At 36.0% G+C, this 26,927-nt stretch overlaps 3 protein-coding genes, 1 non-coding gene and 1 pseudogene across 5 annotated transcripts; all 5 read left to right on the top strand.

Annotated features, from left to right (window-relative positions):
- Nucleotides 1-215: 215 nt before the first annotated feature.
- Nucleotides 216-4,071, top strand: LOC147385543 (putative purple acid phosphatase 20). The gene is made up of 5 exons (XM_086423308.1): nucleotides 216-413; nucleotides 1,539-1,830; nucleotides 2,335-2,909; nucleotides 3,327-3,415; nucleotides 3,701-4,071. Exons 1-5 carry the CDS (start codon nucleotides 270-272, stop codon nucleotides 3,885-3,887), a joined length of 1,287 nt encoding a protein of 428 aa, XP_086279434.1. The 5' UTR covers nucleotides 216-269; the 3' UTR covers nucleotides 3,888-4,071.
- A 1,660-nt stretch (nucleotides 4,072-5,731) lies between these two features.
- Nucleotides 5,732-7,670, top strand: LOC147385542 (beta-1,6-galactosyltransferase GALT29A pseudogene; annotated as a pseudogene).
- Nucleotides 7,671-9,073: 1,403 nt separating this feature from the next.
- TRNAK-CUU (transfer RNA lysine (anticodon CUU)) lies at nucleotides 9,074-9,146 on the top strand. Its single transcript has one exon. It is a non-coding gene; the product is annotated as a tRNA-Lys (tRNA).
- Nucleotides 9,147-12,077: 2,931 nt separating this feature from the next.
- On the top strand, nucleotides 12,078-17,015 carry LOC147385540 (uncharacterized). The gene is made up of 5 exons (XM_086422983.1): nucleotides 12,078-12,623; nucleotides 14,064-14,784; nucleotides 15,464-15,833; nucleotides 16,192-16,564; nucleotides 16,790-17,015. The coding sequence occupies exons 1-4, from the start codon at nucleotides 12,350-12,352 to the stop codon at nucleotides 16,243-16,245; spliced, it is 1,419 nt and encodes a 472-aa protein (XP_086279109.1). The 5' UTR covers nucleotides 12,078-12,349; the 3' UTR covers nucleotides 16,246-16,564; nucleotides 16,790-17,015.
- Nucleotides 17,016-18,643: 1,628 nt separating this feature from the next.
- LOC147385539 (uncharacterized) lies at nucleotides 18,644-21,427 on the top strand. Of its 2 annotated transcripts, XM_086423982.1 has the most exons (3): nucleotides 18,644-18,938; nucleotides 20,974-21,169; nucleotides 21,262-21,427. In XM_086423982.1, exons 1-2 carry the CDS (start codon nucleotides 18,720-18,722, stop codon nucleotides 21,148-21,150), a joined length of 396 nt encoding a protein of 131 aa, XP_086280108.1. In that variant the 5' UTR covers nucleotides 18,644-18,719; the 3' UTR covers nucleotides 21,151-21,169; nucleotides 21,262-21,427. The 2 variants fall into 2 exon arrangements, with proteins under 2 accessions (XP_086280108.1, XP_086280107.1); XM_086423981.1 differs by having other exon boundaries at nucleotides 18,645-18,938; nucleotides 20,974-21,427.
- The last annotated feature ends 5,500 nt before the right edge of the window (nucleotides 21,428-26,927 follow it).

Genomic DNA, 26,927 nt, shown 5'->3' with positions numbered 1-26,927 from the left:
CCAATCGAGGAAATCGTGAAGGCGCTTCCACCATCCAGTCTGTCTACGGAATATCCTTGGTTTCATACGACACGTATATCTCTTGAAAACCTGCCACGTGTAGACATAACCTCGACATTTGTACTAAGTGTGAAACGCTACTAACTGACAAATAAATACGAAGATGTTTCCAAAAGAGGGGTCCCAAACCGTTTGAGGCCCAACTGCGTTAATAAATATAAACCCAGGGGACTTTCTTCTTCTTCATTTTCGGTATCTCTTCTGCTTCTATGGCTGTTCGAGTACTACTTCTTTCCTTGGCTTTTACTGGTTTTCTTTTTCTTCGATGTGTTCTCTCTTACGATCGTCCACCATCCAGACCAACCATTTCGGTTCCTCTATCAGATGATAAAGATTCAACTTCACCCCAACAGGTATTAATCTTTCTTTTAACTTCAGATCATTAATCCCATAATAATTTTTGCCCTAATTGTGTTATTTAGACTTTAGGGAGTTGTTTGGTTGAAATATAACTTTATTCCAATTTGATTTCTCAGGATGTAATTGTAAATCTTTTTTTTTTTTTTTTTCAGAAAAATAAAATAAAACAATTAATGGGAAGATTGAACTTCTACGTCGTGGTCTAGTACAGATAGGGGATAATGTACTGTTGGGAGTTAGGTAGTTTATCACTACCGAATTTCAATGTTTCTGGCCCACTGATCAGTGACTAAATGGCCAAATCTGCATTAAAAAAAGGAAAAAAAAAATGTCCTATTTTAGGTTCAACGAACGGTTGAGATTTCTTTTCTAATGTCACGTGACGTTTGACGTATATCTTAATCAAACTGACGGTTGAGATGGAGGAAAGACAAGGTTGTTGGGATCAACGATGAGAATATCTAGGGATAAACTACCATCTCAGTTGTTCGTTTTAACGGAGAACCTCAAATGTCGTTTGAGATTATAAGAAAATACGAGTCTCAAACGAAACGGCTGAGATGAGAGAGTATTCCTTGAGATTCTCAAACATGGATGGATCAACCCACTCGACGGAACTTTGAGTGAGAAATTTACCAAACTATGGCCTAGATTTGAAAAAAGCTGTTTTTTTACACGATCCAAGACTTTGAAAATGGGCCGAACTCCAATTTTAAACTTCCATTATTGGGTGACCCGTCTAAACACGTGTCAGAAATTAGGAAATCGAATCTGACAGATTACGTATGGGTAAAGAAATGGATGTCCCAAGATTCTTATTGGAGGAAATATTTGATTCTCCTTAGTAACATAAAACTACTATAAGTCAACGTCAATTAATCAAATTGATCGAATATTCGGATAAAAAATCACGGATTTTTCTTCAACAGGTTGAAGACAAGGGCATTTAAGTCATCTTTTATTAGTCTCTCATGAAAGACAATGGTCAATTTGAGCCTCAAGGATGAATTTACAATTTTAAAAATGATGATTTATTAACAAAACATACGTCCTTTATTACAGCATATTAAATATTATAATCATCTTTGTTAATTTAAGTTTTCAATTTTAAATTCCAGGTTCACATATCCATGGTGGGTCAGGACAATATGAGAATATCCTGGATTACCGAGGATGATACTCCAGCAATAGTAGAATACAGTGCGACTAAGGGAGTGTACGATATCTCAACAACGGGGGGCACGAATTCGTACAAGTATATCATGTATGAATCCGGACAAATACATGATGTTGTTATTGGTCCCTTGAAGCCGGACACAATATATTACTATCGATTAGGCTCAAATAAGGATATGGAGTTCACCTTTAAAACCCCACCAGCCCAACTTCCTATCAAGTTCGCTGTGGTAGGTAAGAAAATGATGGTTCGACTAATCAAAATTCTATTATCATTTTCGGTTGATTTGATTAAAAATGAAGTTGAACTATTTTTTTTAAAGTTATTTACCCAACTTTATCATCTCCTTTTGCGTGGGTCCAAAATATGCTTTTATTGAAATATTTTGAAGATAAAATTAGTTGTAGGACTTGAGAGCGTTCTTCTAAACTTTGGGAGAGAATGAAATTTTTTTTGCTCATAGAAAAGTCAATCCAGAATTTCACCGCATCTTGGATTGACTAGTTACATGAACCCATGTGTATTGAGGGCATCTCTAATACACAAAATTACCCTCTTTATGTTTCGTGTGATCGGTCAATTGATGTCCCTTATTGAGAAACAATGACAAGTGGAGTTAATTGCCTAGGAAACTCATTTTTTTTTCACGTGTCACTATCGCATTGGGTCGTTGGATACTAGAATTTGCGTTTTTATGTTATAGTATTACACCCTGATCGTATATGCAAAAAATGTAGGTGACCTTGGCCAAACTGGATGGACAGATACAACTCTCAAGCACATAGCGGGATCAAATTACGATGTGATGCTATTGCCTGGGGACTTGTCTTATGCCGACTTCTATCAGCCACTATGGGACTCATTTGGAAGGCTCGTAGAACCGCTTGCAAGCCAACGTCCTTGGATGGTGACACAAGGCAACCACGAGACCGAGACGATCCCCCTCATCCATTCTACACCTTTCACATCCTACAATGCTAGGTGGCGTATGCCCTTTGAGCAGAGTGGATCCAACTCCAACCTCTACTACTCATTCGAAGTTGTGACGGTCCATGTCATAATGTTAGGATCTTACACTGATTTCAACCCTGGTTCAGACCAGTATAAGTGGCTCCAAGCTGACTTGGCTAAGGTTGATAGGAAAAGAACCCCATGGCTTATCGCACTCATCCATGCCCCATGGTATAATACGAATACCGCTCACCAAGGAGAACATGAATCAGATGGCATGAAGAAAGCCATGGAAGGATTACTTTTTGGAGCTGGTGTAGATGTCATCTTTGCTGGACATGTCCATGCCTATGAACGCTTCGTAAGTTTACATTTCCTTCTTTCTTTCCTATGGTTAATAGATGGAGTATTTTACCTAAAAGGCGAGCAAGAAGCCAAAATTACTGTGCGATATAATACCCCTTTAAAATTTATATTTATATGTATATAGCATTCGTCGGGAGATATCTTTTATTTGGTAATAAATTATTTTATCAAACAAGGTACAAGTACTTGCATTTACTTTTATCTTTTTAACTATCATTTAAAAAAATGTATAAAAATAAATTTAAATCAAGTAGGTACTTGTTTGGTAAAATAATTAATTTATTATATAGAGGAAATATTTTGAAACTTGGAGATAACTTTGATTCCTTAATGGAGGTGTGGCGCAAAAAATCTTAATCGACCAATTACACTATATGATACTCACTATTTCATCTCTCAACTTCAATACCAGACTCGTGTTTACAATGGCCAACCAAACGCCTGTGGTCCAGTGCATATCACCATTGGTGATGGGGGCAATCGCGAGGGCCTCGCTACAAAGTAAGTTGTTTCGATTTCCCACCAATGTATGTCTTCTTCTAGGGATATTTGGTTGCAAATTGTTCTTGAGATAGGTAAGTTTTTTCTGTTGAATCAGAATTTTTATTTTGACTTAGGTAGGGTAATTCTATTCCATGACACTAATCCACGTGTCTAACAAGATGACTTTGATCCAGGATTTGATCTATCCTGGACAGGATGATTCTGCAACCAACACCCCTAAATTAATTCTTTGCTACCCTTACTTCTGTTATTTTATGATTGTGTATATATATATGTATATAGGTATTTCAATCCCAAACCAGAGATATCGCTTTTTAGGGAGGCAAGTTTCGGGCATGGACAGTTTGAGGTGGTGAATGCAAGTCACGCATTGTGGAGCTGGCACAGGAACGATGACGACGAACCTGTTGCGGCTGACACCGTTTGGTTGAGAACCCTTTCATCTGATCCTGTTTGCAAGAAGAAGTAAATTGATTTTACTTTTGTATCTAATAATTATCAGTTGCAAAAGTAAATTAGTGAGAAGAGCATAGAAAAGTTCAAGATAAATTCAAAATTTAAAAACCTCGAAATGTAGCTTAGTTTGTTATGATTCAACTTTGAGCTTAAATGTTAAGACACCAATCCTTTTGAGATTATGGTTGTCCAGGTTAGATTGGCGTGTTATAAGTAAAAGTTGGTGAATTAATAGAAGTTCTCAAATCAAATTTGCACCTCTAAATGTGTTTTGGGAATTTGGGATCTGTGGCTTTGTTTAACCATTTTAAGATTGGGTTGACCCTCACTTAAGAAATCCTTCAAAGAGTGTGCAACTATTTTAAAAACATTTAAACTGTGTAACTAACTAGGGTAGGTTATTTTGTCGGCAAATAACTCCAAACCCAATCTTAAAAAATCAACAAGTCCAGATATTCTGACTTGAAAATTTTCACTCGGTCGATGTGGTAAATGCACAAAACTATAGATCTTTTTCTTCGAGATACACAAGGAAAAAATTTACGATTCTATTCACTTGCCACGTCAATTGAGTACAAAACAAGTGTGTCAGATTATCATTAATCAAAATCATCAAATTCAACAGAGAGGATCATTAGATTGCTTATGTCTCGTACTTGAAAAAAAACTTATTTATTCACAATAGAATATATGTTATATTGTCGGTATCATTTTAATCTAATCAATAGGCTTTTGATGAGTTTCAAAATAATGGTTTGACTAAGACGGGTTAACTCAAATCATTGTAGAATTTTTATTTGTTGCTTGATCTCTCTCCAAATACAAGAATTTTTCCTTCCCCACCTGCCCTAAAGGTTTGTGATTCCATGGGTGATTTTACATTGGGGGTCTTAAAAAATTTCAAAATCTATGAGAAAACATGAGTTATTGCGATAAATAATAACGATGAATAAAAAAAATCAGTCACTATTGTCTTCTACACAAAATATTTTCTCTATTGGTTTTCTTACAAATATATTTTTTTTTTGCTCTTAATTGCCCTCATGAGAGCAAAATCCTAACTCTGTTGCTGTGTGATTGTACATATAAAATGATTCCCCCTGAAAAATATTGAATTATAAGTGCATGATTTGTATATTTTCTATGAAAATCCTTATCTTGGGCTGAGTGTTTTTCCCCTTGAGCATGAGTTTTTTTTTCATTCCACTTCAAATTAAGGAAAATTATTTTCGCTCATCCTTATTCTATTATCTCACGGTTGTATAACTCCCAAAACTTAAGACTTGCCTAAGTTAATTTTCCTCCAGAAAATGAATTATTTGCAATCATAAGATTTATCATCAAAAGAATTTGAATCGAGACCATAAACTATTGACTCCCAAATAAATTTAGAGAGATTCTATTGCCACACCAATTTTTGCTAATGCCACCTTAATTCATAGGTAAATATCTAAGAATTAGCATATGTCTTGGGTTGGCGATGGAAAGAGTTGGTGTGGCAATAGACACTCTCTTTATAATAAACAAAAAAGAAAAAAGAAAGAAAGAAAAAAAAAAAACGTTTGCCTGGGGAAGGTTTTCTAGTTGACTTCACTTGAAATTTAGGTATAGGGACCGTGACATTATTTCCTCTATTTCAATATGTACATAGCGAATCAAACTAGTGCACGCTCGACTCGTGTCTGATCTAAGTAGACGAGTAAGACTCTCAACTATTTAAATCTGACGGTGTAAAATACTGGAAGTAGAATATAAAGTCTAATACGAAGTACAATAACTTTTTGTTGTCGTTTTAAGTCACTGCTTCCGTTGCACTTGTAACTCTTCTATATAACAGGTCGTATTGGTTTCTGATAATGAAGCAAAGTTGCAAAAGAAGGTTTCCGGGCTTCGAATCTTCTTTAATGGTAGCTTCGAATCTTCTGTAAGTTGTTAGAAATCTGATTTCTCTTCTTTTGTTTATAAATCTTCTTCAGCTGGAGTTGTCGGATCTTTGATAGATTCTAAAGTTCTGATGTAAGATAGCGATATCAACTTGGTGATCTTTATCTTGTTTCCAAGATTAGGTTTCTCGATTTCTTTGGTGTTTTTTGTCTGTGTGTGTAGTTTGGGCTTGTTGATCATTCCCTGCAATTTGATTTGAGTTCTGCAGAAATGGAGAGATTTCCACTTCAATACATGTGGTTTATTCTTCATGTTAGGGTTTCCTCCACGATTTGTATCTAATAATTGAAGTATTTAAGCTTTTAGTTTCTCCTCGTTGGATCTCCCCTTCCTCTGATGCGCCCTTTTGTGACAAATTGTGAGGTTTCTGATACAAGATATGTGGGTAAGATCTGTTACTTTTTCTTTCCAAATTTAGTAAAAATCTTTTACCTTTTCGGAGATATATCGACTCCAATGAAAAGGTCTCTTCGTCCACTGTTCACTCTTGTGCTCTTGCTTGCAATTGGCACCACACTGAGCTGCAGAGCATTGGTTCGCCGAAGTTTCAGTTATTTTCCATCGGAGAATGATGAATCAGTGCCAGTGTTTAACTCCACACTGCTTAAATACGCGGCAATTGATACGGGAGACGCACAAACTAGGCAAGAAATTGACGAATTACTCGAAGGGAACTTCCATAGTAAGGGACGGCAGCGTTCAATCTCTTCGTGGTGGAAGTTTGACATACGGTTGAGATCCTCTAATGGAAGAATACCATTTCGTCTTCGCTGGCCGATGTCCTACGAAATCTGGCTGGAATCCCGTAAAATTGTTCGTGGTTGGTACCTGAACAAAAGGTTCCAACCCGAGATCATGTCGGAGCTGATCAACCTTGTGAAACATCCTATAGATCGGCATTATGGTTTTTCTGATACTAATCAGCCATATGCTACTTGTGCTGTTGTTGGGAATAGTGGGATTTTGCTGAAGAGTGAATATGGGGAGTTGATAGACAGCCATGAAGTCGTGATTCGGTTGAACAATGCTCGGACCGAGGGGTTTCAACACAATGTAGGATTAAAAACCAGTATTTCTTTTGTAAATAGTAATATCTTGCACCTCTGCACAAGGAAACAAGGCTGTTTCTGCCATCCATATGGTGAAAAGGTCCCTATAGTTATGTACATTTGCCAGGCAGTGCATTTCATGGACTATTTGATCTGTAATTCTTCTCACAAGGCTCCATTGCTTGTTACGGATGCACGCTTTGATGTCTTGTGTGCTCAAATTGTGAAATATTACTCCTTGAAACGATTTGTAGAGGAGATGGGAAAGCCTATAGAAGAATGGGGCACTGCCCATGATGGTAACATGTTCCACTATTCGTCTGGCGTGCAAGCTGTCATGCTCGCATTGGGAATTTGCAAGGAAGTTAGCATCTTTGGGTTTGGGAAATCATCTGTTGCAAAGCATCATTATCATACTAATCAGAAGGCAGAACTTCATTTGCACGATTATGAGGCCGAGTATGCCTTTTACCATGATTTGGTTGAGAGACCACAGGTAATACCATTCCTTACGGATAAGTTCAAGATTCCCCGTGTGGTTATGTATCATTGAAACCTTTGGAGCTCTATGGATTCAGATATTGGTTGTCAATCTCTTGTTCCTGCATGTTTTACTAGTACCTTCCCACGAAACTACAACAAAATATTTGAACATTTTTCTTTTGTTTTGAGACCCAGTACTAGCAAAGGTGGTACTGGGCATTACTTAATGTAAGATTGAAATCTAGAAATGTGATGTTAAGATTTGGAGTATTAGATGCTTCTGTGGTCTCGCATATATAATGATATTGAGATTGGATTTTGATTGAGATTTATATTAATGCACGGGAAATTCTCGAACTTTTTTTTTTAGCATAAAACTTGCCTCATTATCAATGGCCTCATGTCCACCATCATTGTAAAAGGCTTATCGCAAAAAATTAGGGGTTGGCTTGTTACTCCTTTCAATTCTGTTTAAAGCTATTTCACTAATCTAGCATTCTTCGAGGCATGTTTGACATTATTATCCAAGAATCCTTCAGTTTGAGATTCCCATCACTAAATTTGGTAGATAAACGGATTCTTAACGGCAGTGGCATGAGCACTTTTGGACGTGCTTTCACGTGTCAAGTAATTTATCACCGTAACTAGAAATTACTTGCTTGTAAATATCTAATGGATACCATAGTGTCTTAACTTTAGGGTCTAGTTCAGTGGTGTTTACTGTATGGTCATCATTTTGTGTCCAACGAGCTAGGCAAAGCCAAATTGATTAGTTTTATGTTAATAACTGTTGGCATGTATAACTGGCCATTACTCAATAGGTTGTTAAAAATTATTTTTCCTTGTGGGGTGTATGGTTCTCTGCCCTTCAAGGGTCTCAGTTTCTTTCCTTCATTCATCTATATGTACTGTTGATAGGATGAGTCACTTATAGACCAGCCTGCAAACTCACATGAAAGGAATTTGGAAACATTAGCTTGTGATTTTTGTTTCTATGTCCAAGTTGAGGGCAGTTTAATTCTCGCTTCTTGGTCTTAAGTCCAAGAAGTTGAAATATCATCTAACTAGTCCCTCCTTACAAATTATCTTTAATATGTTGTATTAGACTATATTCATCATCAAATACTTAATCTTGTGTTAGTCTATATCTTTTTCGAATCCATTTTCAATGGTTTATAAACTAAGATAAACATATTCTGTAAATATTTTCCTTGAAAGAAAGGTAGAAATGGATTGAGAAAAAAAGTTCTATGCTAGATATATTTGAATGAGTCGTGTTTTATCTCTTATCCACACACTTAGACACTTTCCAAGATCCACGTATAATGCAGAGAGGAGGTGTTTCATCTGTAATGTAAATCAGGCTACTGAAACTGACTTTATGGACGTGTTTATCGCGTTATCAATGTTTTAAAAAGCACTTGAGAGGAAACCCTTGCGATAAGGCTCTCCCAAAATGTTTTTAGGCATGCGAATCTAACCCTGATTCCATCCGCTTGCCTACAAAAAATGTTTTTTCTAAACTAACTGTTTATTGGTTCTATATACACTGTACCATTCAAGAATTTCCTAAGATTCAAGTTGTAGATTTTCTTCTAGTATAATGGTGAGACTGTTCTCTAAGCTCAGCTTTTGGCAATACTTAACTGAGCCGTATTACATGCTATTTACCTATGGTATTTTATTATATAAATATCTCATAAGAAATCTTCTACCGTAACCAGCCCGTCTAGCTCAGTTGGTAGAGCGCAAGGCTCTTAACCTTGTGGTCGTGGGTTCGAGCCCCACGGTGGGCGTGTTGATTTTAGATTTTGCTTTCTACCGTGCAGGGAGGAGTAGAGTCAAAGAAAGACGTTTGAGTAAATAAAATCAAATTACAATTAATCATTAAAATCATATATGATTAAAAGACCCTTTTTAAAAAAAAAAAAAACTAAAAATAAAATATTTAAACACCTTCCACTTTCTACGACTGTACAGGGAGGAGTGACAGAAATCCAACTCCATTTATAATTTCGCTACGAGGGACATAAGGAAAGATTCCTGATTACATGACGACGCTCTCCTTTGACATACATCCCCTCACAGAATCGTAGATCATTTGCCTTCAGATACACAAGAAAAAGATTTATGATTCTACGTATCCAAAGGCAAATGATCTATGATTTTGTGATGGGAGTATATGTCAGAGGGGCCGTCAAAAAATTATTATTCTAAAACAATTACATAGACAAAATGTCTAATATCAATTTAATTAATATATTATTAAAGTAATATTTATTTTCTTTTTTGAAAAAAAATAAAATTTTATTTATAATTAAAATGTAAGGGGATAATCTACCATGTCAATGAGCACAAAATGGCATCCAACACCATTACCATCCATCCATCCATATATTGAAAATTTAGAATTCAGATCTCTCTCTCTCTCTCTCTCTCCATCTTCCATTTCATCATCTAAAGTCAAGTCCATGCCTACAACTACAACCCCAAAGAAATATTTTGATGCTTTTATAAAATTATGTTTATTATAAGATATAAAAACATCAAATTCTGGGCAAACAAACGTAATTATAATTTTGTATAGGATTTCGTCCTTTTGACAAAATCCTAGACAACATCCTAGACAAAGTATTTTATCTTATATGGATTAAAAATTTCAGAATGGGCTGATTTTTTGTGAGGATGATCTCTATGATGAGAAAATCAACAAATTCTAAAATTTCTAACCCTAGTTTATTAGATGAAGAATTTTGAATCGTCAATTTTTACCGTTAGTTTATAACCACTTTTCATGGGGTTATACAACATAAAAAAAAAAAAAAAAAACTTATATTTGATAGTCCAAGACTGTCAAATATCATAAAATTTGACAAATTAAGACATCAAAATTTTCATTGTCAATTTTTTTTTCAACGGACTAAAACTGTTAAATTAATGGAGGATGAGAGAAATTTGATGATTCTAAACCGTCAAATTGGGGATCATAAAAAATTTCAAAATTTGCTTTCTAAAATTTGTGGGCTTTGGCCCGTTGAATTTTCTTGTCAAAATTTTCAGTTTTCACATAGTGTTAAAAGTTTCAGAATTGGCTAATTTTTTGTGAGGATGATTTATTGATTATAGAGATCATCTTCACAAAAAATCAATTCATTCCAAAACTTTTTAGCCATATATAACAAAACTTTGTGTAGAATGTTGTCTTCGATTTTGTTAAAATAACACTACCCTTAAGGTAGAAAGAAAGGAAATCTCACCCAATTGTAAATAACAGTCGTTTTATATTTTAAAGATAAATAATATTTTTGAGAGTTAAAATTTTAAGGAAAATGCTGGAATGACATAGAGTATTTACTGCGATTCTCACAAGTCTGGCGTGGGATGTGCACATAACCATAGATGTGTTTTGTCACGATATGAGTAAAAACCATCTACGGTTATGTATGCATTTCCACGTCAGAATTGTGAGAATCACAGTAAATCCTGTGTCACCCCAACACGACTCAAATTTTAATGGTCTTAGGTCTCTATTGTCTAATATCATTTATTTCAATGGTTTTAATGGCCTTTTGAGTATGGGGCAAAAACATGAGTCCCAAAGCAAATGATGGGTAACAAAAAGACCCTTTTATCCTGAGAATGGAATTAAATTTGCATACGAGTATTGGCTTCTAAGTGTGATTAAGAATCACGAAAATATGAAGATAACAAGGATTGGAGATTAAGCAAAATATTATGAATAAGCTGATACCAAAAATGAAATTTCCTAAAGAAGTAGAATAGGAAACTCATATAAAGTAAGGGGAGATAATTTTATTGAATTTTTTTTTTATGCCTTCGTAATGATTGAAAATACATACGTGAGAATTTAACTTAGATAAAATGTCAACTAACTTAGTTTGTGACGTTTATGGTTGAGAGTGCATTTCACCATCAAGTATCGATGGTGGGACATGGATTAGGTATGTTTTCTTTGCCTTTTTCTTATGTTCTAATCACATAAGGAAAGTAGGTTTCCTTGCCCCCACAATGTCAAAGAAAAAAAGAAAGTAAAAGTATAAAAAGAGCATTTATATGTTTTGATTTGATATTTTATTGGCTGGTTTGGCATTAGGGAGGGAGGGAGGGATATGTCTTTTTCATTATCAAATTGGAATTATAGCAGTTTTAAGAATCCTCCTTAAAACACTCTTATAGGTTATTCAAACATTTTTCATCATGAAGCTTTGAAGTTCATGATAAAATTGCAAGTGGTTTCAAAACTTGTTCGAGATCGAGATGTACCGCCTGAGTCGTCCGATATCTAACATTGATGAGACAGACTAACAAGTCAATGTATTGGACTAGATTTGAAATCCCACGTTCATTTTTCTCATTATTGAACAAGACATCTTAAATGTATCAAAAAACTCGTTCAAGACGACTTGATATCAGACATGGACGAGATGAGACGTTAAAACTAGTTTTAAAACCATGAATTGCAAATCAATCCAATTATTAAAATATACCAAATAGGCTAATTTTCGAATAGTCTCCCCATATAGAGGTCGGCACAAACTTATAAGTCAGGGACTCCTACGAATGTGCCAAGTGTCAATAGATAATTCGTGGTGCTGATTGTATTATTTAACTACAGGAGTAGTGGATCTTGAAGCATATTACTTCAAAGGAAGCTGAGGCTTCTAGGGAGAAAGAAAGTTTACAAGTGTACTCCACGTGGAACAGTGAAACACACACGCGCACGTCAAATCCCATCCCCTTATCATTAATATTCATTAATTCCTTGTTCTGGCTTCGAAGGGTTTCGAAGGAAACCTAATCGAAAAACCATCCAAAAATTCTTCTTTTTCGTTCGTCGTCTGACCTAATTATTGTGCCAAGTCCGTACTTCATCCAAACCCCCAATTACTTCTCATGGAAGTCTCTTCTGCAATTTTTGAGAAAACCCTAATTTCCTGACATAATCTTCGATTCCCAAACCCTAAATTTTTTTCTGGTCATGGAGGGCTCTGTGGAGGATCTCGGAGCCCCAGATTCATGGGAAATGGCAGATTTGGACGAGAGCATGAACAGATTAATGGTTTCTTGCAAGAAGAATTCGACTCCGTCTTCTGCAGAATTCATCGATGATTCTCCAACAATTGCCCCTTCAGCTACTACTACTGTTCCTTCGTCTACTGTTGGTGCTAATGGAGGCGTATCGGAAGATGTTATCAATCAGGTGGATCAGTTCCTATTGGAAGCTTTGCAGAACCCCCGAGAACGGTTATCAGGTAAAGTCTCTGGGTTTTTCTTCTTTTTTTTTGCATGGTTTAGAGCTAGGGTTGTTCATCATCCGATAGAGAATGAATTAGGGTTCTAGGTTATGATAGCCCTCTGTTTCGATTTGGTTTCCTTGATAATTTTTCTTCTCTTACTGTTTTATGAGCTGGGGATTGCTTCTGCTGTTTTGTGGACTTGAACATAGTATACGGTTTTCTGTATATTTTGTACACTACAGACTCTTAATTCTTTTAATTTCTTGCCATGGAAAGACTTAATTTGCTTTCAAGATTTTGTTTTATATTTTATATTGTTTAATAATTATGAAAAATCCATTATGGTTTATCTGGAAATCTCATTTTGATTATCTTATTTTTGATGTTTTTTGTAATTTGGAAATCTTCTCTTATGTGGTTTCGTGGAAAAAATTGTATTTAATTGTACTGCGCCTAACAAAACATGGACAAAATTGGACTGCAAAATTTGTTAACACTTCCACACTTAGAGAGCCTGATAGATTATTTGTCAAGTTGCTAGATTTTCTTCGAAATAATAAGCATTGTATTCATCAATAATAATGGGAGCATCTCCTAAGCTTTATAACATAGGGGCAACAAGATAGAGTTGTTTCAGAACCTTGTTTCCCTTCTTCCGCATAAAATGACGATTTCAAAAGAATATCCATGGATTTTTTCCTAGGTCATTGTTCGTGAGATTTTGAGAGGTGAGCATTGGATGGGACGATGAGAACATAGTGTCCCAGTCATATTGACCTCCCCCAGATAGGGAACCAAGTCCAAAGTCATTTGCCCGAGAAATTTGTTATAGAACAACTAAAGTTGCCTTATTAATTCCATCACATCCGCCGTCTTGGATCCTTTTCCCCTCAAGTACAGCCAATTTCCCAGAATAAGCCCTTTTTGAAATCCTTGAGGACGCTAAATAATAATGCCCATTTTGAAGATAGAAAAAGAATGGTGTTGTATGGCCTTAAACTTGAAATTTGGCAAAGGAAGAACAAATGAATACGGGTTGGACTAAAGTTATAGAAAATGGCTCAACTACAAGGCACAACATTTGCGATTTACTAATAATAAATAAAATAAAAAACATTTGTGATTTGAATACTGATTTTTTTATTTTATTTTAATTTTCTTAATGGATGGCAGTTGTGGTGGTTTGATATGAACTTACCAATGCTCAGGTCACTATTGTGTAGATCAAACTGTGCCATTTCACTCTTGGTTTGGTCTAACGATCAAGCTGCTTCTGTTTTTCCCCATCTTTTTATTTCATGGCAACACTGTGCTTAGATTTTGTAATTGCAAGTTGACAATGCCGTGATATGCTTAGATTTTTATGAAATATGTTTGAATGATCTCAGTTATTATTGTTTATTTTTTTTGTTGGTTCCTGAGAATAAATGATCTCGTCTTAACTCTCTTTTTCAGTTCTAAGGATGGAACAAGATGTTGAGAAATTCATCCGCGACCCTACCCAACAGCAATTGGAGTTTCAGCAGCTGCCTACTTCCTATTTAAGATTGGCAGCTCACCGTGTGGCTCAGCATTATTATCTGCAATCCATGGTTGTATTAGACAACAATCTACCTGATGGGTCTGGCTCCAGAATTGTTGTCCGCAAGACTTCCGAGTGTCGATTTCCTCCAATTCGCCTTGCAGACATTCCTGTAAACTTACCACAGGAAGACAGCAATAGCACTATTAAGGTTGCAATCAAACAGAGACCGTCAAAGCGGTCGCAAAATGTCAACAATGGAAACCCACATTCTTCCAAGGTAAATCACGCCAAAAGTGTGGAAGAAAGGAAAGAAGAATATAATAGGGCTCGTGCCCGGATATTTAGCTCTAATAGTATTGGTGGTGGCGGTGGTGGTGCTAGTGTGAAACCAGAAGTAGAACCCACAGTACTGGATCCTTTCCTACACTGCTCCTTGGGGTCAACAAGGGTGGATGAGAAATCCATTGTTGAAGGGCCTGAAATGAGTCTTGGCAGGGGTTTGGGTGATTCTTCTACAGGTAGCAGTAGGACAAGTAGAAGTAGGACAGAGAAGGAACCAGTTGGTAGGTACAAGGCTAACAATAGGGTGGCTATTTTTCGGGACCGTGAGGTTGATCGCAAGGACCCTGACTATAACAGGAGCTATGAGAGGTATGCTTCTACTCAATTGCAGTCTGTACTTTATTGGTCAGGCTAGAGTTTGAATATATGCCTTTAGGATGCTTGGAGATATCGTTGGTCAATTGTAAGGATTCTTGTAAGAAAGTTGATTCTATTACACGAGACACATCCATGGGTTGGATCCATTCAATTGGATCCCACCAGACATGGTCCAGAAATTGAGGAGACAAATGAACCTAACTGTGCCACCTATACAAAACCTTTCTTCTTCTTGAACATTGGCTGTACCCTCACAATCTTAACTGTTAGTGTAGTTCAGAAGGTTGAGACCCATGACCAAATTGACTTTCGTCCCTGGAGATCTTTGTGGGATGTATAGAATGATGACTCTCAATGCATTGTGTGATTCTTTTGCAACAGGGGCTAGAGGAACTACTTCCTTTTTAATTGTTGTGGGTCTACATCTTATAATATTCAATTTGACCAAGTTTTCCACCATTCTTTTGCTAGGACTAGCAGGCCTTTTTATATTTTCCAAAAAAGGAAAAAAAGGACTTTTGAAGTTAGAAAGTGTGGAATTAACCCTAATATTTACCAAGAACATTGCTGTTCAGTTTTATGATGAGGGGTAGTAGTAATCTTTGTATCTATATTATTATTAGTATTCTGTTGGGTTGGCAAAGATTATGAGCAGTAACCTGACTTACAGGTATATGCAAAGATTTGATCCTGGGTTTGGGTTCAATGGAGGACCATACACCATGCAGCCCTTGTATTCCCCTGCATTGAACTACAACACCGAGTTCCCGCAGCTTGGCTCAGCTCACAGGCCCCAGATTTCTATTGGACACCAACCTCGGCCTGTTCCTCAACATCTGCCTCAGCCATGGGCTGCTACATCGACCCCTACTGGAATTGGCTATGGCCCTCCAGAGGCAATGATGGCACCATTAAATCCTAATCATGTTGGTGCACCCTCCACGTCTGCCATCTATCTTCATTCCTCGCATTATCCTTGCCCGCGCCCTGGGATGCCGTTCAACAATCCTCATGATCATGTTCACCTACCTTTTCCACAGGTACGGACATTTTCCCATTGTTCTTTCCCTTCTTCCTAGTATCCAAACATCAAACGTCAAATATGATGGGAGGAAAACTGTTTTAGTCTCTGTCAGGGACAAGATTAGTGGTGTATCCACCATACTACCATCTACATGATCCACTGACTCAACCATTCAGACCATTTAGTCAATGAGTCATACAATTCAAACGATTCTAACTGTCCAATGTAACTTCTCCTGTTCAACAGAATAAATCTGTTGAACTTGGAGTGGGGGTTGTATAGAAGCACTTCTAATTAAATTTTCCAGCTTTTACTCGTCTATTATTCTGGATGGAATTGTACTTGAACTTGTATTGGTGCATGCTTTTCTGCAGTCTCATCAGCAGCAGCAACATGAAGCGAGTTTTGGATTAGCCCGGCCCCGCTGAGGGGCTGGGCCATGCCTGCACCCTGCCAGTTCAGACGCAAGCATAGAAATGCAAAAGATTGCTGCCTCTGCAACACTTATTTGCTGAACTGGCAGGAGTGCAGGCATCAGGACCGGAGGTTGACTGGAGTGGACACCTTAGCTTTTCTAAACTCCTTACCCCTACTCCATCAGCCTTGGTTTAGATGGATGCTTCTTATATTTGGAAGCCTACCTGATCTTTTAGCAATTTCAACTCTTTTGCTACTAATGATGACGGCGACTAATGAAGAAAAATGAGTTATCCAGAGCTGGGATGTATGGACTTGGTTGGGATGGTGGTATGTTCTCAAAAGCTTTCATACTCTCTTTTTCTTTTCCTTTCAGTTGGGAGTGTATTCTTGCAGATGATTGTTGATTTTATCACTTGGAACTTCAAGACTTTTTGGTTGAAGCATGAGATTGCTTCCCCAATGACTATCCATTTGCTACTTAGCCTATATTTTCATTGCCCTTTACAATGATCTAAGCAATTCATTTTTCTTTGTTCCTTTTCTCTGCTACAGCATATAGACTGCCCATGGGAACTTGGACTTGTGAGTTGGAGAGCAGGGCATTATATAACTTTTTTTCTTTTGGTCCTTGGAAGCTATGGTTCACATCTGTAACACTCAGCTGCTCTGGTAGAACGTCTTATGCAAGAATAATACAAAGAACCCTTTATGTAAAATATATATACTTACTACTGTCTCATTCTAGAAATATATTTGCAGTCGTGGATTGCTTTTCTTACCTTCATTTCTTCTTTGTTGCGTCTAATTGTTAGTAAATCTCATTATTGTGATATCTGATTGGTTACCCCAAAAGCATGAAACAGTTGTTTTGTCTGTGAGAGTGTCATGTGGATGACTAGGAAATATAGTGGATACAAGAATCTAATGTGAATGTCGAGGGTTTGCTCGGCTGATCTAAATTATGGGACAAGGCTTTGATGATGACGACAACGTGACGAACCTTGTTCATGGTCACTGGATATGCCCAGAGACAAATGTACGACCATTATTCCTTGTTTTCTTGCTTCACATCCAATACTTTCGCAAGAGAATAGAGAATATTGGGGAAGAGATGAACCTCATTTATAGGTATGGGATAAACCCTCTAGTGTGCAACCATTATTCCTTTCTTGTTTCCTTGCTTGGTTCACATTCAATACTTTCCCAAGAGAATAACAAGGAAGATGTAATTATTGGATTAAAAGAAGATAAAAGTGTAACTGTCCAAAAATTTGTCCATTTCCATTTGGAGAAGAAATAGGTGGTTAGGTTTTCTACAACACTCAGTAAATCATTAAATTCTAAGAGGTTGGTTTTCATAAGTGAAAAATTAGTGTTGCAATACAAGTTCAATTTGAAAAAGGTTGGTGTATTTTAAGTTAAAATTGTTGTTTCAATAAAAGTTCGCATTTTTTGGGAGTGAAGGTGGATCTTTAAGTAGGCTGGGTGATCCATCAAGATTGAGTGGTGCAGATTTATGAGCCACGATTCTTTATTTTATTCTATAAAATAATTAAATTTTTTTAATGATTAAAACATTTGCAATCTTATATAAAATAATATTTTGTAATTACGCATCTACTAATTCATCTTATACTAGGAAAATAATTATTATCATCTAAATATAAATTTATCAAAAACTTTAAATTAATTTTTATCAGTTGAATCGTTGGAGACAATTTGACTTGGACAAGCCAACTCAGTCTTGGTGGGTAGACATTCGGTTCAAATAATTAGGCATTTTTATTATTATAAAGGATTGGTAAATAATTTACCTTTTGAACAACCAGACGGTGCTTCATCCTATAAGACTAAATCATGTCAATCACTCTTTAAAATTGTTGGAATGTTAAATGTAATAACCATTGGAAATCACACGTAAATTAAAAGAGAAATGATTGTGCGCAAATGATATTAGATTTTAATGATTTTGCGAGATGGCCAAGACTCCACCTCAAGAAGTAGAGGTCTTGAGTTCAATTCATCCCTTAAGGAGCCTATTACATGTGCCTGCCTAAGAATTAGTTCAATAGACTACAGATATCTTTCGATTCCAAAAAACAGAGAGAATATTATAGGATGATATAAACATATTTTTATAGCATATTATCAATCTTGGTAAAAGAAAGGTAATCTTGTTATTTAAAAATAAATAGTTTTTGCGAAGAGGAAATTTGTAATGAAATTGAAAAACTAAGGTTTATTGGGAATAATTTAAACTTCTAGGAAAGTATCAGTAAATATTACTTTTTGAGGTCTGTCCCGTTAAAAAAAAAAAAAAGATTAATGTGATGGGTTGGGTTGGGTCCCGTCCTGAATTGATCCGAAACCGATACGTTGATAACTATAATCGACTATAGGTGCGCATTGCGCAATCTGTTCTTTTCTGGGTGACTTGGACAGACGAAGCAAAGCTTGAGGGTTTGTTTCGACTCTCTGAAAAATGAAGCAAGCCGTGCGAACTGGATTTCTAGCAATTCGATCTTCGATTCTGTCTTACCGTTCCAATGGCGCAATTATAGGGGGGTTAAATGAAGGTGCTAGGGTTTTCTCTTCGCAATCAGCCGCAGCATGTGCTCCTGCAAGTTTCCTGGGTAAGGAAGAGACCACTACTCGAGTTGTCGATCTTCTCAAATCCATCCCTTTCGTTGATCCTGCCAAGGTAATCACTTCTTCCTTCATTTCTAATCAATATCTGTAAAGATCTGTTGCATTTTTGTTTTGTTTTGCATCTTCTATCGTCTTTGAATTAGGGGTTACAGCTATTTAGAAATTTTGTATAGAGATCTATAAAATTTTGAACAATTACTTCGTATCGAAAACTTGATTGAGAAGGGAAAAAAAAGGATCTTGGAAGTTTAGGTGATTATCTATGTGGATTTTTAGATCTGTTGAAATTGTGAACTGAATTTAATCTTTCATTCTAAATTCTGTCCTAGTTATATCTCAATTTTCAAGCGATTAATCCTTGGAGTCGCTGAACCAAAACGTAAATCTATTATCCACATTTTATGATTTGTATTGTATTGTTCTTCCAAACCAATAGTAAATGGTTGTAGAATGTTCTTGGATTAGCAATTGCATTGATATAAAGTATTTGATTTCTTTTGAGTCCTTGGGTCACCTAAAAGGGATAATCACCTGTTTGGTTTCTGTTACATGGCCAAACAGCGGACTTGGATAGAGGTTGATTGTTGAGTGTGGTAGTGGTCCAAATTCCTAGATTAGAAAAATAATCATCCAACCATATGGAACGAGAGAAGCATTTACAGGCATGGTTTTAAATCTCGTCTGAGTTGTCTCAGTATTGTCCACCAGCGAGGCGAGTTGACAAGTCGTCTCAAAGACATGGTTTGTTCTAATTCTAAGGCATTTTTTAAAATCTCATCCAAGACGACTCGGTCTCGTTCATGGATGAGATGAGATTTCAAAACGAGTTTTAAAACCATGTTTACAGAACACCTTTAGATAGTTGGAAGTTGATGAAATAGTGATGGTATGAGCAATTGAGAACACACGACTTGAGGGAGCAAACCCATCACTAATGTTACCACTGAGCCAGTCCCTTGGGGGGTGTTATTTTATATTAAAAGACAATTGGATTACATTTTGGGGGATTTGACTCCTGCTTTGTTCAACATCTGCTTGTCTATCTAAAATATGTCATGTATTGGACTATTGGTTGAAGGGGATCACAAAACCTTCCTAGGAGAATGTATGCGTATGATCATATCACTTATCATCTCTTCAATTGGGATGTATAATTACTTTCGTAGGTGATGTTGAGTCTAGAGACATTTTCTTTAAAAAAAATTGTTAATTTCCATGCTTTGCTATAAATATAACTACTATGGTCGTTGATGTGTATGCTAACATGAACTGCTAAATCATGAAATTCCAGAAGGACATCCATAAGTGCGAAACATCGAACCAACTAGAACAAAGTTGTGAAACTGTAGGGGTTGGGAGAACATTCAAATTCACTGATGAGAATTAAAACAAGCTAATGTATTCTGAGAAGTTGATGAGAAGGCTTTATAGTAGAATAACCAAATCTATGCATTGTTCTTGTGTACTTCTTGAATAGTTTATCACATGGATGTCTGCTGATAAGAATTAAGAGAAGCTAAAAATGCATTATGGGTATTAGATTTAGAAATGCTATTTTTTGCTGTCTTGTCTGTCAATCTCTGTCATGCACTTGTATGTAAGAATTTTCTCCTTTCCCTTTTCCTTGTTTATTGGGTTAAAGTGATTTTATATGAATTTAATGTACTGGGAACTTACCTTCTGTGGTCGTGTTTAAGGATAATGAAAGTATCATCTATCTATTGGTCAAGAACTTCGAAACTAAGTAAAGTGCAGTATTCTATCACAACAAATCTCTACTCCAACAACTGAGCAATTTATATTTTGCTTTTATGAGATAAATTCAGTACAATTCAATATCAAAGTATGTCTCAAAGTGAGTCATTGCCTTACTTTACCATATTCTGCACCCTTCCAGTATAACGTGAAACGATAGGTCATGGAATGAGAAAGGAATATTTTAGGGGAGGTGTGGCATAAGGCACTTCATACTCACCTTTTCTTGAGTTTAACTTTCCTGAGTCTTATTTTCTACTTGATCTATCTTTTTGGTCCATCTTCAATCTTTATTTTCCCGTCATATTAGAAATGTTTTGGTGTTTTTACAGGTGAGCCCTACAGCAAATTTCAAAGATGACTTGCAGTTGGATACGTTGGACAATGTGGAAGTAATGATGGCCGTGGAAGAAGAATTCGCTGTGGACATCCCTGATAGTGAAGCCAACAAATTTTCAACCACAGCTCATCTCATTGACTACATTGCAACCCATCCTCAAGCCAAGTGAGAGGGTCCAATTTTTCCAGGTGAAGTCTTAGTGACTACATCGCGATGTTTTTCTACCAAATCTATGATCTACTTCAATAATTTGTAATAATGTTATCGGATCACCTTTCAGGCTTCTTTAGCTGGGAATCACTATCCTTTAGAGCTCATGGCACTTGTTGTTGAAGTAGCTTTCCTTATTTCTAGAATTGTTCATCATCATCAAAAGTTGTATCCCAAGAATCTGGGACAAGTCTGTCGTCCATTGAAATCTCTTTTAAAGCCTTGTCTTTTATTAATTCTAGTGTGTTCATATCCGCTCTCACTACCTCTAAAATTGTTAATACATCAATGATGTCTTGTTTTTATATGGTTGGTAGTGGGTGCACTTGTTGGGTTGACCTAGTTGATCAATGATAAACCTAGTTGGTTTCACTCAAGACTTGGATTTGGGCACGTCTTTGGTCATTGAAATCTTAGATAATAACCCTACCAGATATCTGATTCAACCATACTGGTTTTGGTTCATGTTGATGGGACTCCTGCTGGATTCTGATGAACAGAACCAAGCCAAACACAAATTGATGTCCCAAAGATACTGATGTTTACAATGCATGTTGTAGAGTATAATGGGTGTAGGTCTCAGCGGCCTTGGCTAGTTTTGAGTCAGTGATTTCATTCACCTATGATGAATTCAGGGAATTGTTAAATGAGTCACATTAGCAATCAGATCAGCTGTGAAGCCGATTAGGGTTGCAGCAAATTTGAAAGTGAGTTTCAATGAATCTCTGGTGTTGAGGTACCTCCAAGGCAAGCTCAAAGATTATTGAAGGGCTTGAGGGGAACATTATTCATGGTTTTGAGAATCCAAATAGGGTAAACTAAAACGTTGGAATTTCATTATCGTCAATCATTTCCTCTAATAAGTTAATGAATGAAATTAATGGATGAAGGTGCCAGTCAACTTGTGTGTCATAGTATATATTTTATTTTGTTTTTTGTTTTTAAATTTTGACAGGGCCTTTCAAACCCCCAAGCTTACTCTCTCCACAAGTCCAAACAGAAAATATAAGTGAAGAAGAAAATGGTAGATCAATCTAGACAATATCCCATGGTCTGAGTTAAGTTGAGTTGAGATGTATTGAACAAGGTCGACGTAGGAGTAGGCAAGGGTCAGTCCTCCATATATAAGATTGACAGAAACATCTAGTGTCGATCTATTATTGACAAGTCCTAAACACGAACTCTAGCCACTATCAAATGCAACGTTTAGAGAAGTTGATAAAAGTTTCTGCCATAACCTATCTTTGTGGTTGGATGATTGACTTAACCTAAGAGCTGCTTTTTTGGTTGGAGACTCCATAGAATGCCAAGCAGTAGTAGCAGCAGCATCGGCCTTAAGATTAGGGTTGAAGGACAATTACCCTAATCATTTATTTTCCTTATCATCATTCATTATTCACCATGCAGGGTTATGATTTAATGGCCGGCCCCAGACACAGAGTTCAACTGTGTTGATGAGGTCATGGCCTCTTTGGCTTATAATCCATCTTACCCACTATATACAAAGAAAACATCATAATCTCTCTCTCTCTCTCAGAGCCATGGAGAAAGATTTGAGTGCCAGCAAATCTCTTCAACAGATTGGTGGGGTACATTTATGGAAAACCCAACAACGACACTGCAAAAAAGTCAAATTAATTTAAGAGGTATACAAATGAGAGAAACCCTTTCCTTACTAAGCTAGCGAGGGAAAAAAAAAAAAAAGGCTTTATTAAGCCTCAACCATCATCAAAAAGACCTTGAGATGTGTAAAACAACTCCTTGAGATTAATTGTGAATCTCGAGGACTTGATATTTCCTCACTATCTTAGCAAGGCTAGTCGGACTCTACAAAGGATTAATAGACTTGAGAGAGAGAGAGAGAGAGAGTTTGGCATCATTATTAGTTGCACACCAAATTTATAAAAAAAAATCTCATCATCAATTACACCTGTTGCTGCATGTTAGGCTGAGACCACTTGACATGTTTTTGACTCGATGGATACGCATAGATGTGATTGTCCATATACTCTCATCAAATACGTATTTGTGCATGGTTTAGATATTAGATTCAGAATCATGTACTCTAGGGAGTTAAATAGCTACCTAACTCCTTGCTTTCTTTATGTGCCACGTTGCAAATTATCCTGGGTCTGGCTATAGACCGTTAGTCACCCTGATTTCTAGTGTTTAGTCCATAAAATGATGATGGGGCAATCCAAACCATGATTCTTTGGATCCTAAGAGTCTACCACATGTCATGGAGTTGGATAGCTACCTAACTCCTTGGAGTATACCCTAAGAAGAGGACACACGTTAAGTTTCATTAAATACACTTTGAAAATTTAAGCCCTAATTTTTTTCTTACCGAAAATACCCTCATATCCCTATTTCCTAGGTTTATTTAATGAACATAATGGGCACACGTTAACAAAACCCCCATTTAATATACCAAGTGAGATGATCAGACCCAACCAGGATTTTCTCTTTAATTATTTTTTCGTGTGTGTGTAATTAAGACTAATGATTTTCTCTCTTTTATTTTAATTATTTTATCCGTGTATAATTAAGACTAATTATTTTCTCTCTCTTTTTTTAAAATTATTTTCTATCATTTTAAATTATTTTATCTCGTGTGTAATTAATACTATAATTATTAAATAGAAAAAGAGAAATAATGACATGGGAAAAATAGTCATCTAAAGCGCCAAAAAGAAGCCCAATGGATGAAAAATCATAATTACAGTCATCAATGGAAAAAAGCCCAAATATAAAGGCCCTCTTAAACAATTTTCACGAAATATCAAATTAGTTGACCATTTTACCCTTCAACTTCTACAAAGCAGAAAACGTCAAAACCCAACTCGGCGACCATGATGTTTCACGTTGAGCACTCATAACCAATGTAGCCTTACTTAGCAAAAATTTCAAAAAATCACGCTCTGCTCGTAGTAGATTATTGTTGTAACGTAAATAAAACAAAAGAGCATCAATGGTGCAGCTTTGGGGGCAAGTTCGTCTTTTTGGCCTCATGTAACCCATCGAAAGCAAAACTACGAGCTAGTATTATTGCTAATAAAACGGGTCTCACGAGGCATGGGATCCAAATGACAGATTTTGCCCCTATTTTGGTTTCAAATCAGGACTGATTAAATTTAATAAAAATCAACAAAATATAGAGAACTAGAAAGCAATGGTGTTGTCCCTGCATCAAACTCGCCCCAAAATCTATATTATAAATTTTTATAAGAATCCTGATTTTCTAATTAGAAAGTCTTTACTCGGTTAATACTCGATTGACGTGGCACGGACATAGAATCGTAGATTTTTTTGTGTAATTGTGTATCCCGAGAAAAAGAATCTATGATTCTGTGTGTGTGCCACGTCAGTCGAGTATTGATCGAGTGGAGATTTTCTAGTTAGAAAATCATTATTCTTTTTATAAACTTATATATAGTATCGATATAGATCCAATATGATCATTTTTTACTCCGTAAGGATCAAGATCAAATGAATGTTCATTTTTTCTTTTCTCTCAAATGATAATGTATTTTTAATCTCTTAGAGACTTTTGATCAATTAAGACATAATTTGTTCTATTTAAATCTTTTTAATAAAAAGTGGAAGAAGATTTTGGATTATTCAGGACCTGATTGAATATGAATATATATGATTTGAAAATTCAGTCACAACTCAAATCGATTTTAAACGACTTGAGGTATTCATGCATTGTTCACTAATATTGAGAATTAATCAATAAAAATGATAAAAGATTATAAAATTATCACTAAGTGAAAGGGTTAACTTCAACTTCAAAGTCAGTAGACTTTAGGCCTTTTTTTTCTCTTATATTTAAAAGAGTCACATCGAATTTAGCCCTTTTTTCACGTGGTGTAGATTCATATACGATTCATGAATTTTTAGAAATGAGTCCCTAAAATGTGTATCATATCACCTTATTTTTGCTAAAATTTATGTCACGAATCTCTCATCCTTACTCTTCAAAATTTATGTAATATTGGCCTGTGATCAGAGAAGCTAAAACTTTAAATTCCAAGTGGCATGTCCTATAGTATTACAAAAGTAGGATTTATGAAAGACTAAATTTTTTATAATTAATTATTTTAAAATCTAATCTTATATCATAATTGAAGAAGTTATAAGGGTATTTTTGTAATTTCAATAAATTAACTTTCTATCAAAGAAGAGTCGTGATGAATGCAAGTGGTAAATCTACACAATCTGTACGCAGTTGACGTGGCAAGGGAACATAATCATAGATTTTTTTCTTTGGGATACACAAGGAAAAAGATGTGATTTTGTGCCCTTGTTGCATGAGCCGTGCATAGATCGTGTATGATTTACCACGTGCATTCATCATTATTCATTGAAGAAAGTTTTCAAAATGAATGGTTGAGATGTAAAGATAGTACTAGGAATTTCTTGAAAAGAGATTGGTTAACTTCACTAATACATTGGAAATATGTATTTTTAAGAATTAAGCACTTAAAAAAGAAAAAAAATTATTATAGTGATGTTAACGTAGAAAATAAAAACAAATTAAAATGACAAATTTACCCCAAGCCATCAAAATCAGATCTGCAAGTGCAAAGAGAGAGAGGCCAAAGCAAGAATATAAAGATTAAAACATAAAAGCATAAAAACAAAAAACCATTGATGATGGTGGGAAGGAAGGTGGATGTGATGATGGGTGTGCATCGGTTCGAGCCAATCCAACCCATCATTGCGAATCTTCGGACGGCCGAACCCCACCATCATTTATAAGACACCCACTATACAAAAACCACCCATAAAACTAGTAAAATTAACAAAACTACCCCTCTGAACATCATCATCACATGACGCTATCTTAAGCCCCTCTCCTCCTATCATCATCATCATGGAACAACAGTAAATCATCGCCTCTCTCGGCCGTCTTCCCAGCTTACACATGCATGATTGTTGTGGCAGAAGAACCACGTCTCTCTCTCCTCTCCTACTCTATATATTTACCATCTCTCCCTCCCCCACCTTGTGTCCTTCACCTTCTCTTCTCTTCTCTTCTTCTCCTTTTAAATCTTCCTCTTTTGAGCAAACTTGCACGACCAAAGGCTCACTATTTCTAAAAGGTGATCTTTTTTGTTAAAGCTAAAGAGGCCCACATCTCTCTCTCTCTTTCTCTCTCCCCTCCACTCTCATTCTCTCTGGCTTTGTCTCCTCTTTGTTTCCACATTTTTTTTATAGGCTTGTTTCTTCATGTACTTGTTGGTTTTCTTTCACTAAGAAAGGTTGACTTGTTAAGGGTCTTTGTATATGGTTACTTGTTTTTGAATGGTGGTCTTGGGTGGCTGGTGTTCTTCTCTAATCTATCTATTTATCTTTTTGGATATCACCTAAGAGGTTCAAGACCCACCAACTTAAATAGAGTTCTTTTGTTTTTCTCTCTTTTCTCTGCTCTTAAGAGTGAATTTTACAGTTCTCCAGGAAGAAGGTTTTCTTTCTTTCTTTCTTTCTTTCTTGTTTCTTTTTTATATTTCTTCAATTGAAAGCCTTCCTTGCTATATATAGAAAAAATTATTATATTTATATCTGTATAGATCTTTGAACCTCTCTGCTCTGCCATAAACTTTATTCTTTCCTTAACTATAAAGGCAGAAGGATCCTACAATTGAGTGCTAGTTTGGAGAACTGTTAGTATGTTACTTATTTCGTCTCTTTAGTTTTCTTTCTCCCTTAAAAAAGCAAACCTCTCAGAGT

Source organism: Akebia trifoliata, chromosome 14 (assembly GCF_017979445.1).
Source record: "Akebia trifoliata isolate Shusen 1 chromosome 14, ASM1797944v1, whole genome shotgun sequence".
NCBI classification, from domain to species: domain Eukaryota; kingdom Viridiplantae; phylum Streptophyta; class Magnoliopsida; order Ranunculales; family Lardizabalaceae; genus Akebia; species Akebia trifoliata.
Note: the sequence above shows the minus strand (reverse complement) of the source record. Positions and strands in the feature narration are given on the sequence as shown.

Excerpts from the sequence above, each read along its gene's own strand:
- LOC147385543 (XM_086423308.1), top strand. The coding sequence starts at position 270 with ATGGCTGTTCGAGTACTACTTCTTTCCTTGGCTTTTACTGGTTTTCTT. Across the intron at positions 1,831-2,334 it reads TATCAAGTTCGCTGTGGTAG|GTGACCTTGGCCAAACTGGA; the intron begins GTAAGAAAATGA and ends CAAAAAATGTAG. Across the intron at positions 2,910-3,326 it reads TCCATGCCTATGAACGCTTC|ACTCGTGTTTACAATGGCCA; the intron begins GTAAGTTTACAT and ends CTTCAATACCAG.
- LOC147385540 (XM_086422983.1), top strand. The coding sequence starts at position 12,350 with ATGGAGGGCTCTGTGGAGGATCTCGGAGCCCCAGATTCATGGGAAATG. Across the intron at positions 12,624-14,063 it reads CCCCCGAGAACGGTTATCAG|TTCTAAGGATGGAACAAGAT; the intron begins GTAAAGTCTCTG and ends TCTCTTTTTCAG. Across the intron at positions 15,834-16,191 it reads TTCACCTACCTTTTCCACAG|TCTCATCAGCAGCAGCAACA; the intron begins GTACGGACATTT and ends GCTTTTCTGCAG.
- LOC147385539 (XM_086423982.1), top strand. The coding sequence starts at position 18,720 with ATGAAGCAAGCCGTGCGAACTGGATTTCTAGCAATTCGATCTTCGATT. Across the intron at positions 18,939-20,973 it reads CTTTCGTTGATCCTGCCAAG|GTGAGCCCTACAGCAAATTT; the intron begins GTAATCACTTCT and ends GTGTTTTTACAG.